The following is a 13,076-nucleotide window of genomic DNA, read 5'->3' as shown; positions in this document are numbered from 1 at the left end:
ATAACAGATGATCAAGAAGGATCAAAGAAAAAGAATGACCTATAATATAACACGTCCTTCTGCTCCTGAACAAGGATAGAGACCTTAACAACACACATTCTCTGTAACACGTGTATTTATTCTAATTGTATCATGGCTACCATTTATTTCATTCCTGGACGGAGTAAGGTAAAGAAGCCATATAATCATGAGTTCAGACCTGTGACAAATGGTCTCATCCCTAACCAAGTCATAAAACAAGTCATTAAAAACACTACTTCTTCGGTTTCTCAATGCAAGCATATTTGTGCAACTCATTCTTTTTATCAAGTCCCAATTTAATTTCCATGTTGGTCATCAAAAACAGTTCGCGGAAAAAGCTGAACATGGGACAAGAATACCCTTACACTCAGTCGCCCAAGGTGGAAAAAAATGGTGGCAGCTTCCAACTTCCTCAAAATAGCAGGAGGGGCTAAGGATGAAGAGGGGAAGGGGAAGGGCGGGAAGAAGCACCTGGTTCAAGATTTCATCCTGGATGTTAATGTCAAGGGCATTCTCCTAGGTATTTTCAGACTAGCCACCAAATTAGCCTCTAGCTATCTTCCCTTGCTTTGATCTTCCCTAATGACAGTGTACCAGCTACTTATCAAGGCTAAACATCTTTTTAAAATCATCTTAATTCTAATACTAATATCAAATGCCAAGGAAAAACCCAACTTGGACTAGAAGCTGCAAACTCAAGAACATCCATGAACTGGGCAGTTCGTGTATGGGAGGGCGGCGTGACCTGCCGTGGAGCTGTGCTAAACTGAAGCACACACACGTGTGTGTCCGGCAGGAGGGGTGCCCCTCGGCCTAGCAGACCACGGCCAAGGTAGGCTCAGACAGGATAGTCTTCAGATTTTTCAAGAGAAGACCAGAAATCCAGATTTGTATGTAACTTCTCCTGATTTAGAAACAATGACAAAAATTTAAACTCCTCCTAAAACAAACAAACAAACAAACGAAAACACTGTGTGGATCAACCAAAACAGGACTGTGGGTGGCCAGTCTGACAGCTAGGAAAAGAGGACAGAAAACTGAGTAAAGGTCTAAAACTACAAACTATCTTTTCTATGTCCGAACAAACCAGGAGACCTCGCACAATTCCTTGTCTCTCTCTCTGCAGTGGAGCACCGGCGTGAGCATGACCACAGTGCTGCTGTCAATGGACTGCGGACACGGGCGATCTGGGCAGAGAACATCCAGGCTCTGATACCTAATTGTCCTCCTAAAACACTGCCTGCTGTCAAAGACCAATCTACGATGCATACGCTATGGCAGGACATGTAAAGCACTTTGCACAGCGCCTGGAGCACAGAAGAGATTCAATAAATGTTCTCGGTTTACTGCGTTCTATTACAAATGAGGGTAGAACATGGGTCAGACCGTGCATTTCTCCCTTGAGCGCAAGGTATTAGTCCAATTACAAAACCCAATAATCCTTTTTAGACATAAAAAGGATTTCTAAGGAAACAACATTCATCAATGGTACGGAGTTATTTTACGATAATCTGATTTACGCCCTCACTGGGCAATGTAATTATTTTAAGGACATAATAATCGATTTTTAAAGTTTTAAGTTGAGTTAATTTGGAAATGTAAAGCTCCATCTCACTATTAGGTAAGGGGGAATCACATAACATATAAAGCTACCAAGTCCGGGGGCGCCTGGGTGGCTCAGTGGGTTAAAGCCTCTGCCTTCGGATCAGGTCATGATCCCAGGGTCCTGGGATCGAGCCCCACATCGGGCTCTCTGCTCCTCGGGGAGCCTACTTCCTCCTCTCTCTCTGCCTGCCTCTCTGCCTAGCTGTGATTTCTCTCTGTCAAATAAATAAAATATTTAAAAACAAAAACAAAAACAAAAACAGCTACCAAGTCCGGCAGGAGTAGGGCACGAAGCCCCACGGTTTCCGGAAAAGCTGCCCCATCCTCCTGGCTCCTCGTGTGACTGTGCACTTGTAGAACGTTAGCTTCGAGTTATGTTGTACGGCTATCTCGTCTAATCGCCACATTTTACACATCCTGCGTGTAACTCTTTCAAGGTCCCACAACAGTCGAAGGCCGACTGAGAACCCGGACCCAGCCACCTTTTTCCATGACCTCACAAATCCCTGGGGAGAGGTCTGTTCAGGCTGGATGGTTAAGGGTGGTAGCCAGGCAGCCTGGGACTAAAGCCTGGAAACCAACTGTCCTGTGTGAAACTGACCAGCGCTGGGGAGACATTTAAGGCCCAGCCCTTAGGAGCAAATGACCCTATCCACCGAGGGCACAGGCTGGGGAAAGTTTCCGACACACAGCCAACCAGAGCCTCGCTTCAGCAGTACACCTCAGGGTCCCTCACGCTCTTTTAAAAACCCTCGAATATCAACTGTGCCCTTTTAGCCACCAGCTTGGAGCAAGAGTTCCAAACCGCGATGAAAGAATCTAATTCACCCACTGGAAAAGGAGAGATGTCGCTAAGCAGAGGAATTAATGATTTTAAAAGAATGTTACTATGCTTCAAACTGTCCAACTTCCAAGGCATTGAGAAAGTATCTTGTGAAATGCAGGCCAGTGGAGAATATAGATTGTGTCCTACATTCAAAATCTTTCTAGAAAGCATGTTTTAATGTCAAAGGATATAAAGCAAGCTGTGAACAGGAGACTAAAATTAGCTCAAACCACAAATAACCTAACACACTTATCACTTCCTTATGATCAACCTACAAAAATCAACATTAAAGGCGTTTACAAAACTAAGGGTGTGATGCCAATTTACACCTTAAAGTTCGGCTGCACCCTTGCTTCCTTCCAAAACACACCTGACGTGTGGGCATCACCAAAAAGTGACAATTTATTACTCTGAAGACAAGCAGGAGGGAAACAATTAGAGCTAAGTTTTGCCCCGTGGATACAACAGCACGAACCGGTTCTTAAAGTAGTTAGAATGGTAACCACCTCCTCAAACTGAAGATAGGAAATTCTAAGGGACGGACCACACCCATCTCCAGCTGCATTTCACCCTGAGAACTAGGGACACACCGGATTCCTACTTCTAACCAAAGCTTGCCTCCATCTCCTAAAAACTTTTATTTCCTACTTTTTTTTTTTGAAGATTTTATTTATTTGACAGACAGACACAAGTAGGCAGAGAGGCAGGCAGAGGGAGAGGGAGAAACAGGCTCTCCGCTGAGCAGAGAGCCCGACAGGGGTCTCGATCCCCGGACCCTGGGATTATGACCTGAGCCTAAGGCAGCCGCTTAACCGACTGAGCCACCACCCGAGCACCCCTATTTCCTACTTTCAAAAACAACATCTTCCAACAAACCAAGTCTGTTGGGAAATACAAATGTTTCCTGTCATCAGGTGGTGGAGCAAGTTGCAAGAGGAAGCTCCGTTGACAAATACACGTCCATAAAAAAAAACAAACCAAACAAAAGCAAACAAACAACAACAAAAAAAACCCCAACTAGGTTGGTTAAACTTTTACAGTGATCCTCTCTGCACGATGACTATGTTTCGGTTAAGTTTTCTGGGGAGAACACAAGCTCACAGAAGATGGAAACAAGTGGTTAAGGAAAGGTGAGGGAGGACCTGCCAACGGCCCGGGCACTCCATGCTGCCGTCACTCAAACACTCAGATGCATCCTTCCTCGCGGGCAGAAAACTAAGGGGGAAAGCAGCAGACCTGGGTGCTGCGACAAGAACAGAGGAAATCAAATACCAGTCACGACACTGATATTTGCAGGACATGCTGAGAAAACTGTTAGTGGGATGTGAAGGACTGTTTAGTATACATCGACAGAAGTGGTATCATGATGGGTGCATAAGGGATCCACTGAAACCCAGCATCACAGGGATGTGGTTTCTCAAGGACTGTTCAGAAGACGTGACCAGCTCTCCCCTCCTGTAGCTAAATCACCAGGTGCACGGGGGACTGCTCTGGGAACGTGGCTTTGGGCCTGTAAACCTGATGTGGCTTAATGCAACTTCCTGACCTTGCCCCATTCTGCTGCACCCCCTCCCTCACCCCATCCCGGAGGAGGATGACCCCAAAGATCCCAGCAACAGGGAGCTGGTCTCTAGGTCATGCAGAACAACAATGGCGATGCTCCTAGATGCTCCTAGATTCTCCTAACTCTGAGATGCCGTTAAGATACACTCCCAAGCAGAGGAGAAACAAAGCCAAACAACAACAAAGACACACAAAACAAAATATCCTCCCCCAAAGAAGACCACAAGGTATCTTCTTGGAGGCGCTTTCTCTCCCCGCACAAGTGAGCCACACAAATATGTATGACCCAGTGAAGGCATTTCTTTCCCTGGCCTGTGCAGAAGCAAAGTAAGCCCTATTTGAATAATGAAGCAGGACAAAATCTAAAAGAGATAAATATAACAGTGACAAATGTGTAACCATCAAGGGAATATGAAGCTGTTTTACCACATTCCGTGAAATGCTACTTGCCTACTTGTTCTCTCCAGTGAAGTTATATTGAGAAGTGATTTCATCCACAGGCATTTTTAAGTAACCTCTTGTTCTTAAGAGAACTCCAACTATTTGGAATAATTACTTGATGTTCGCTTTCCTGTAAGCAATTCGCCATAGTGTATAATTTTCTGAGTAATCAGTACTCATCAGAATAAAAACTAGCTAAGCTGTTCAGTGAAACTTAGTGTGGCAATTGTAAAACGAGATTCCTCAAAAGGAAGAGATACACCAATAAGAAGCCCATTAAGTAAGAAAAAAGGTCAGGGGAAAAACATTTTATGAGAATAACGGATCAGGAACACTTTTTCCTTCTCCAATCACTAAGTAATACATTTAGAAAAACACAGTTTTGGAAACCTAGTTTTGCTATGCTCATCTTATCTTTGCAAGCGGTGTCGCTTGCCCACAAAAGCCACAAACACAGCCGAGGTTTTTTTTCCTTCGTCTGTAAAAGAAAACATGCCCCACTCAGTCTTTGGGAAGAAGCCTCGGCAAATAAAAGAGAAGGAGCCCAGGACACAAGTCCACCTGGGCCCAAAGATTTCCTTCGGCAAGTGGCAACCCCTCAATTAGGATCTGGAATTTCTTCGCACTGCACCAGATTCAGAGTATGAAGATATATATACATATACATTTATTTCCAGGGAAAATATAGACCTCAAGTGTCTCTTTGCTCATAAGCCATGTTTACTCTGTGAGTCTGTATGGTAAAAGTAATTTCTTGAAGCACCAGTTCGATCTAATTACCCTGGGCGATGTGGAAAACATACTGCTTCACTAGAATCATAAGCATTCAGAACTGCAAATTCAATCACGTCACAATTTTTTTTAAAAGATGAAAAATCAGTTATTAGTCGCTTTACTTTGTCTGCAGTGTGACCCGTATCACATCCCATCAATGGATATGGCGGACTAGACTTTTCTTTGACTATTTCAAGGGGGAAAAAAAATCTTCCATGTGAAATGGTCTTGTTTCCAGTTTTCAGACATTCAAAATTTATAAACTGTCAGTATGATACTCGTGATTATGTCAAGCTGCCTAGCTGAAAGGGTAGCAGCGAGTGAACTGTGAAGTCCACTCCTACCAATGACTATTTCTAAAGCGCTGGAGACTTGGGTACTTTCTTCTCAAACATGGCAGCTGTGTAAACGATCGCACTATTCAAATGAAGTTTAGACCAGATGTAGGTTTCTTTCTAAAATTACATCATAAAGGGCAGCTACTCTTGGGTACCTAGCTGGGGTTGAATCTTTCGTAAATTCTCAAGAATCAGTTCCTCTATCTTTTACGGGAAAAACCACCCAATTGCTACTTAGAGAAAAACTGCAAGCACATTGCACATGTCAGTGCTACTCATTTTCCCACATTACTAAATCAAATGAACCCCACTTATTACAAATATTTGGTACTTCTTGGGGTGGGGGGAAGAGACTCAATTCTTTTGAGTCGTTGACTATACTTGCAAAACTCATACACATTTTTAAGCCTAACTGTACTCACCAACACCCACACCTTACAAAACTGAGTAACCACTACAGTGTTTACAAGGGTGACTTAGGAACATTCGATTCTCTTTGTGAGTACATTAAAGACTCTTTATTACTTGATGTGAACTCTGTGATCAATTAGGCCAGGATCATTTTTACCAAGGAAGGGACTGAAGAAGAAAGAAAGGGGCCCAGTTAGCATGGTTAGGGACAGAGCTGGGACAAAAAAAAAAAAAAAAAAAGAAAGAAAGATTCAACTACTCTCCTGGCCGGAGGGGTGGTCTGATCAAAGACCAAAAAAACATTTGCCTTTACCATTTATACTTAGGGGGAAAAATAAAAATCACACTTTGTAAGGGTTGTTACTTTATGGAGAACCATATTTTATATTCCATAATCAAAAATATTTCACAAAACAACCACATGCAAAGCCCTTCTAAAAGGCACGTGAGAGCAAGTCAAGAGGGATAAGGACTGAGTAATTCTTAGAGCACCTCCAATTCTCCTATTAAGTTTGCCTTAGTCCAAGTACAAATTTGTTATTAAATGTAAAGTTCCTATGAAACAAACCGGTGGTATCAGCTTCCACTAGGTAAGAATTCAATCCTTTCTTCCAAGCCATCACGGCAGACAGTATGAAATTGCCTCAGTAGGCCGTACCTTAAAATGTGGTGATTTTCTCCAAGAGTGACCTCTGCTACCAGTACTGATGCAGGCTAATCTCATTGTTTCTACCATTCCTTCCCCACCTAGAATGGGAGCTGGGAAACAGGTCTTGTTTGTTTTTATACTGCCAGAGCCTGGCAGAGGGCTGCCAACCAATTTAATCCCAACATTTCTTAGGCACTTTGTGCTTGGTGCAGAGGACACCAAGATGAACAAGAGAAGGAAAAGCTGACCTCAACAGCTTGGACTCAAGAAGACACAGGCCCTGATAGAAACAGTGCCTTTAAGAGCAGGGTTTTAGATGAGATAGGTATGAAGCTGTCTAGAAACACATACGCAGGGGTGAGAGCAAAATCCAAAGTGAGGAGGTGCACATTTGAAGCTGGGAGACGCGAGCCAGACCATGGGAAAGGCAGCCTGGACAGAGTGTTAAGCCAAGACACAGAAGAGTGAAAGCTACAGATGAGTTAGTTTGGAGGACGCTGCACCTTCTAGCGCAGCTGGAATAGAATGTGCATGGGAGGGGTGGCTGCAGCTTGGCGGCCACACGAAGGAGTTTGGACCTTACAGGTATTTCGAAAGCACTAAAAGTAGTTCGACCAAGTGACAGGATCAGGTCTGTTCTTAACACAGTTATTCTAGGGGTAAGGTCAAGAACATACAGGGTGGGTGGGGGAAGATGTGAAGAGACCGTGAAGGGACCATATTAATTCGTTACCAGCTGCCCTCGTTTCTATGGTGTGAAACTAAAAATGACAAGTATCTCACAGGCAAAATTTGAGAACCTAGACCCCTGGGGTGGTAGAAAGGATGGCATGGTGGCCAATCAATGAAATGTGGTAGAGGGAATCAAGGACTATGCCCAGCGTTCACGGATATTCAAAACATGTACATGAAATGACTGGTACCAAACTACACTGTCTTGGACAATGACCTAAGCTAGACTCCCCATCTCCCCCCAGAACATGGGCCGTAGGAAGAAACATGCCCAGCCTATTTGTCAGGATTGTCTGGTGACAAATTAAGCAACAAATGAACAAACTGACAAAGTAACAAAAATGAATAAATTCACGTCAACACTAGGGAGGGATAGCAGCTTGCATCTGTTGCTGGCAGGAAGGTATACAAGAAAGTATCTGCTTTATAAAACCACAGTGCGGGACAAAAACTGCCAAAAGCGTTCTGCAATATAGAAATCAGAAAACTGACAATTCAAAAAGGGGGGCAGGGGAGAAAAAGAAAAGGCACAATTATTTCAGCAGTTGATAGTCTGCTATCATGAAATTCAGTATACACTCAATTACATTATTCAGTACCAGGTATGGAATTTAGGGAAGCCATTCATGCTAAATTGCAAACGGCAGTGAGGAAGCTGTGGAGCCCAAGGGCAGATCACCAGCAACTGACAGTCGTCAGCATCGCCATGATCCCCGGGCTGACTTTTCAGAGCCATCTGATACAGTTTACCTGCTTCCAAAAGTACCAAAGTGTACGTACAGATATGCCAGCGATGCCAAAGAAATACTAATAGCAAGAAGTCCTCCCCTCCACTGTTTCTACCAGTGCTCCCAGTTACCTTGAGTCCAATTATAAGGTCTTCCCACCATTTCCAAAGTGGTGGTCAGACACCTAAATTTAGTTCACTCAAACCAGGGCTACACAAGAACATTTAGATCTAATGGGTCACTCAAGATGACTAGAACTTCCCAATCTCTCCATGTCATTTCCGTTTGTCATTTTTTTTTTTTTAGTGAAGTGAGTCATAGTGTATAGATCTTTCTCCTCTGCACAAAATACAGTTTCTCTCTGAAGAGAATGGTACTGACATAAAAATTACTATGAAATTCTAACCTTCATCTTCTTGGACTGTAACAATGTAAGCTGTACATAGCAGCAAGGAATTTGAGTGAACTACTGATATAACATGGTTTAACCTAGTCAGGCATTTGATCATATTTCATAATGAAAGCGGCTATAAAAACAAATGTCAATTGGGAGAGCAGCCCACTTTACAAAGGCTGCCTCTAACATGGAATAAATCTTGACTTCAAGTCACGAGCTATTGTTGCAATCGTCTTTATCCGAAACAATCACATCATTCACACTGAAAAATAGTGAACAGTGTCAGAGAATCAAAGAACTGGAGATGAGACAAACAGCAAAACACCTGACCCAAACCTTAAACTACAAACGGAGGGCAGCTCATTAGCTATTTTCATTCATTCCAGCCCTCTCCTCTTTCATTCCGGCTCTGGAAAACCAATCCCTTTCCCGTGTCTGCCATCTCTCCCCTCTTCTGGACAGCCAGACCAACTCAAACTCCAGGCTCGCTAAGTATGACTTCCACTTCTCAAAACAGGCACACAATCACTTAAACGACAGAAAACAACTTTTAAAGCCATTTACGTATGCTAGCACACTGACTTTTTATATATCTAAATGCTGATTAGTACCTATGCGCTTAACAATTAAAAACACAGTTATGCTCACTTTCTCAAGTTAGGCTAGCACAGAATCTTTGTCCGAAACGTTTGTTTCCTAAGCCACCACATTCCTCGGCATTCAAGCCTAATTCACCCTTTGTTCTTCTCCCAATTGTTTCCAAGCTTTTGCATCTTTTTGTTTTAGTTAGGAAAGAAGTATAGTGAGAAATAACCGCACAGTCTCACTTACAAAGTTGTAAACCCAAATTACCTATTATTTTTAAAATCACAACAGATTACACAAGCTCAAAATGACTTTGTAGAGGGCTGCCCTCACTGTGACATGCTATACAATATTAATTTTTTTACTTCCATTTCCTACCAATGATGAACACATTTCTTTGAATTCTTGAAAAATAATGGCTTTGGGAAATTGACACACACTTTGGGAAATGTGCCACTTTAGAGTCAAGGTCGTTTGAACTCTACGTTTTCAAAAATGCCGCAGTTGCCCAATAAAGAGCTGTTAAACTCAAAAAGGAGAGGAGATTCTGATTTCAATTTTAGAAAAGAAAAATATCTGTACGGTATAGGTGAGAAAGCCTATAGTGGACAATTCTCTAAGATAAAAAGGAACCACCTCCAGGAACATGCAATCCACCAAGAAGCTGGGAAAATCTCAACACACTGCTGTGTGGCTAACTCCTGGCGTTCAAATGTTGTAGCCACACATAAGAATGGTGAGGGAAATTAACTGAGAACCAACAGGTTTCATGCTGGGGGCGTGCATAACATGGTTTTAACAATGCCTGGATGACAGGTTTCCCACTCTGCCCTAAAACAGTAAAAAATAAAATTCAACCAAGAACTGCTTTTTTTCTCCCCAAGAACTTTTTATAATATGAATCTGTTGTTGCCAACTTAGTTTCAGTACCAAAGATATTCCCAATGCTTCCTAGAGGCCATCTCCACTTGTGATGGGATATATTCTAATCAATACTTCGAACCAACAGTTTTTTCATTTAAAGCCACTTGAGACTCTACTGCATTAGATCTGATGTAGAAAATCTGTCTACACATTCTTAAAGTTACTAGTGGAATTCATTCAATTAACTCAGAGATGAGACAATACAAATTTCATATATTGATTCAGCACAGTTATACAGATTACAGTGGTTAAAAATACTAGTCTATTAGAAGCTAATATCCATTACAGTCCTAGTAAGAATCCTGTCAAATAAGCTTGATGCAAATCCACATGAAGCCAGGCCTGCCAAAAAAAGGCTTTTGTTAGTCAAGCATACCAAAGAACTGCTTAAAGCTTTTTTCCTTTTTAAGTGGAGCTCAAAATAGATTTTAATACTACCAGCTGATGGATCTCACAATTTGCCTTTTGAGCCTATAAGCTGAAAACAGAATAAAATGCCTTCTCCCTTCACACAAGAAACAAAAATCTCCCTATTCTGTCCATCGTCTGTTTAAAATACTGAGTGTGGTTTTGGTTAATCCTCACAACCCCCGCAATGACATTTAATCAGGAGCTCATATTTTCTTTAGAGGATTTAGCTGCTTATGAAAGCAGACCTTCTCCTGTTGTTAATCTGCTGCTGCAGACTGGTGAGAAACCCTACCTTCCTAACTTTTTAAATTGATGAACCACGTAACCCACAAGGAGACGAAGACTGGGAGGACTCGATTATCTCAGCCAGGACAAAAAGGATAAGATGCTCACTGGGGAGAGAAGCTGTTTTAGAGAGAGCAAAAAAAAAGTTAACCTTCCCGGTTTCCTGCCCGGAAGGGTAATATTTTGGCCCCAGAGGAGTGGGTTTTCCAGGTCTTCTGGCTGAAAGGCACTTTGGCCGGATCATCTCAGGGCTCTCCCCTGCTCCCCATTCAGCACACAGAGCAGAAGTCTCTTCCTCTGACAGGTCCTCCCTGGCCCCCCTTGAGGTGGTCCATCGTCCACCTTCCAGGCAGTGACTCTACCCCGTTATGGTGTTTTGTTTTCCTCACCGCATCTGTCACAATCTGAAATGATTTGCTCATGTGTTTGACTGCCCTATTCGACTCCAAGCTCCGCGAGACATAGGGTCTTGTCTGTCTTGTTCTGCAAACACTACTTCCAGCGCCATGCCCAGCACGGAACAGGCAGGCCGATTCATGTTCACTAAATGAATGAACAGGAAGGGGGGAGAGGACTGTCATCCTTGGGACTTGACACACACTGAGAAGAGGGGAAAGGAAATGTGAAGGAGGGAGGGGGGAGTAACCCTTTCCCCCCAGGGAGACAAAGGAAGAGAGTCTGAGGTGGTCCGGTCTAGAAAAGGAAGTAGTGGGGGTGTTCCATCAACCCCAGGGGACAAAGAGTGGATAAGCAGGGGGGCGGGGTCAGGGTGCGAGGGATTAGCGCCGAGAGCCCCGACGGGCGGCCTCCGGCCTTGAGGATATAAGGTGAGTGGGGGATCAAAGCGGTTTGAGAGGCCCCGGAGAGACGCAGGCCCACCCGGGGGACAAAGAGAGAGGAGGCCCGCCTCAGCCGCCGTCGGATCGAATCCTCACGCAGCAGGGCCGAGGCGGAGGGCGAGACCCAGAGGGAGGGCCGGGCCTGGGGGTCTGAGGGGAAGGTTCACGCGGCCTAAGCGAGGGGCCTGCCGCGCTCCGGGGGCGCTACCCCACCTGGTAAATGGCCGCCCAGCTCCCGGCCTTGTCGATCTGCTCGAACTCCTTTTCCATCTCCATGACGGCCCAGGGCGGCTGCTGCGCCTCCTCCTGGGCCCAGTGCACTGCCTGCCGCTCTAGGCCGCGCCGCGCTCTCGGCTCTTCAGCACCGCTGCAAGCCTCTACTCCCGCCGCTACTGCCGCCCTAGCCGCCGCTGCTTCTTCATGTCAACCCGGCAGCCGGAAGTACGCACCGCGCTGCCTCAGGCTCCGCCCCCCGCGTGAGAGAACCAATCAACATTCGAAAATGTCGGCAAGAACTTCCGCGGGGCGGAGCCGGGGGGAGGTGCTGGGGGAAGTGGTCTCAGCCCCGCGAGACGTCAGGCGGCGTGCGCTCTCTCCTCCCCACTAGGGCCTCGGGGCTTGGGCGTGGCCCACGCCGGTTGCCTGGGCGACCCTGGGAGCCCCGCCCACGGGGCGTGGGTTTGCAAGGCCCGGTGGGTCTTGGGTTCAAGCCTCAACACAGCCAGTTGAGTGGCAGAGTGACCTTGAAGTAACCATGGATCCGTCCTGCCGCGCCACGGACCTGGCCTCAGTGCTGCAAGCTGGAGTATGGGCCGAGGGCTGCATGCCTTCTCCTCAGGCCAAATGTCCGCCCCTTTTTCTTTTTCGAGGGTACTGTCCTTGTCTGAGACGCAAGATTTCTGTTTGAGGTCTCCTATCCTGGGCACTGCAAAAATGAATGGATTGGGGTCTTGGAATGATTTTCAATATTTCTCAAAGTAGCAAGGAAATCCTGCTCAGACTGGACTCAGTGGAACACAAATTATACGGTACATTCGTGTATTAAATAATGCAGATTTCTAGAAGCACCTTAAAAGGATTCAGATACCAGGAATCTACCAGGAATCTGTATTTTTCACCAGCAACTCCAGCTGTTATACCTGTGGTCCTTTAAGCACATGTGAGAAAGGCTGGTCAGGTTGCCCTCCTCTGTGGGCCCTACTGTAAGCCATCCATTTCTGGGCCTGGCACTCTATATGGAGATTGTGAGCTCCATGGGGTCAGAGGACCTAGAGAACCGAATCATCTCTCTTTCATTGTTCCCATCTCAAGCCTGCCTGGAGAAGCTGCCTGGTGGCACTGGTTGAATCCCAGATCATCCCTTGACGGCTTGTGGCAGGCACCGTGCCTGGCATTCCAAGTACACGTTCTCATTTAATTTCTACAACAACCCTACAATATAGGCACTATTATTATTCCCATTTTATAGATGAGGAGACTGAGGCACAGAGAAGCAAAATCACTTGTCCTCAGTAGCATTGCACATTGGCACAGAAGCCAAGATTCTC

General features: G+C 44.9%; 1 protein-coding gene across 1 annotated transcript in view; it reads right to left on the bottom strand.

The window, feature by feature from the left end:
- PTPN1 (protein tyrosine phosphatase non-receptor type 1) overlaps positions 1–11,951 on the bottom strand; it is a 67,191-nt gene extending 55,240 nt beyond the window's left edge. The window contains exon 1 of the mRNA XM_045981839.1: positions 11,743–11,951. Coding sequence (XP_045837795.1) covers positions 11,743–11,805 — 63 coding nt within the window. The 5' untranslated portion in view covers positions 11,806–11,951. The remainder of the gene's footprint in view (positions 1–11,742) is intronic.
- Between the last annotated feature and the right edge of the window lie 1,125 nt (positions 11,952–13,076).

The sequence above is a fragment of the Meles meles genome, chromosome 16 (assembly GCF_922984935.1).
Source record: "Meles meles chromosome 16, mMelMel3.1 paternal haplotype, whole genome shotgun sequence".
Classification (NCBI taxonomy): domain Eukaryota; kingdom Metazoa; phylum Chordata; class Mammalia; order Carnivora; family Mustelidae; genus Meles; species Meles meles.
The sequence above is the reverse complement of the archived record's forward strand: the minus strand, read 5'-3'. Positions and strand labels throughout refer to the sequence as shown.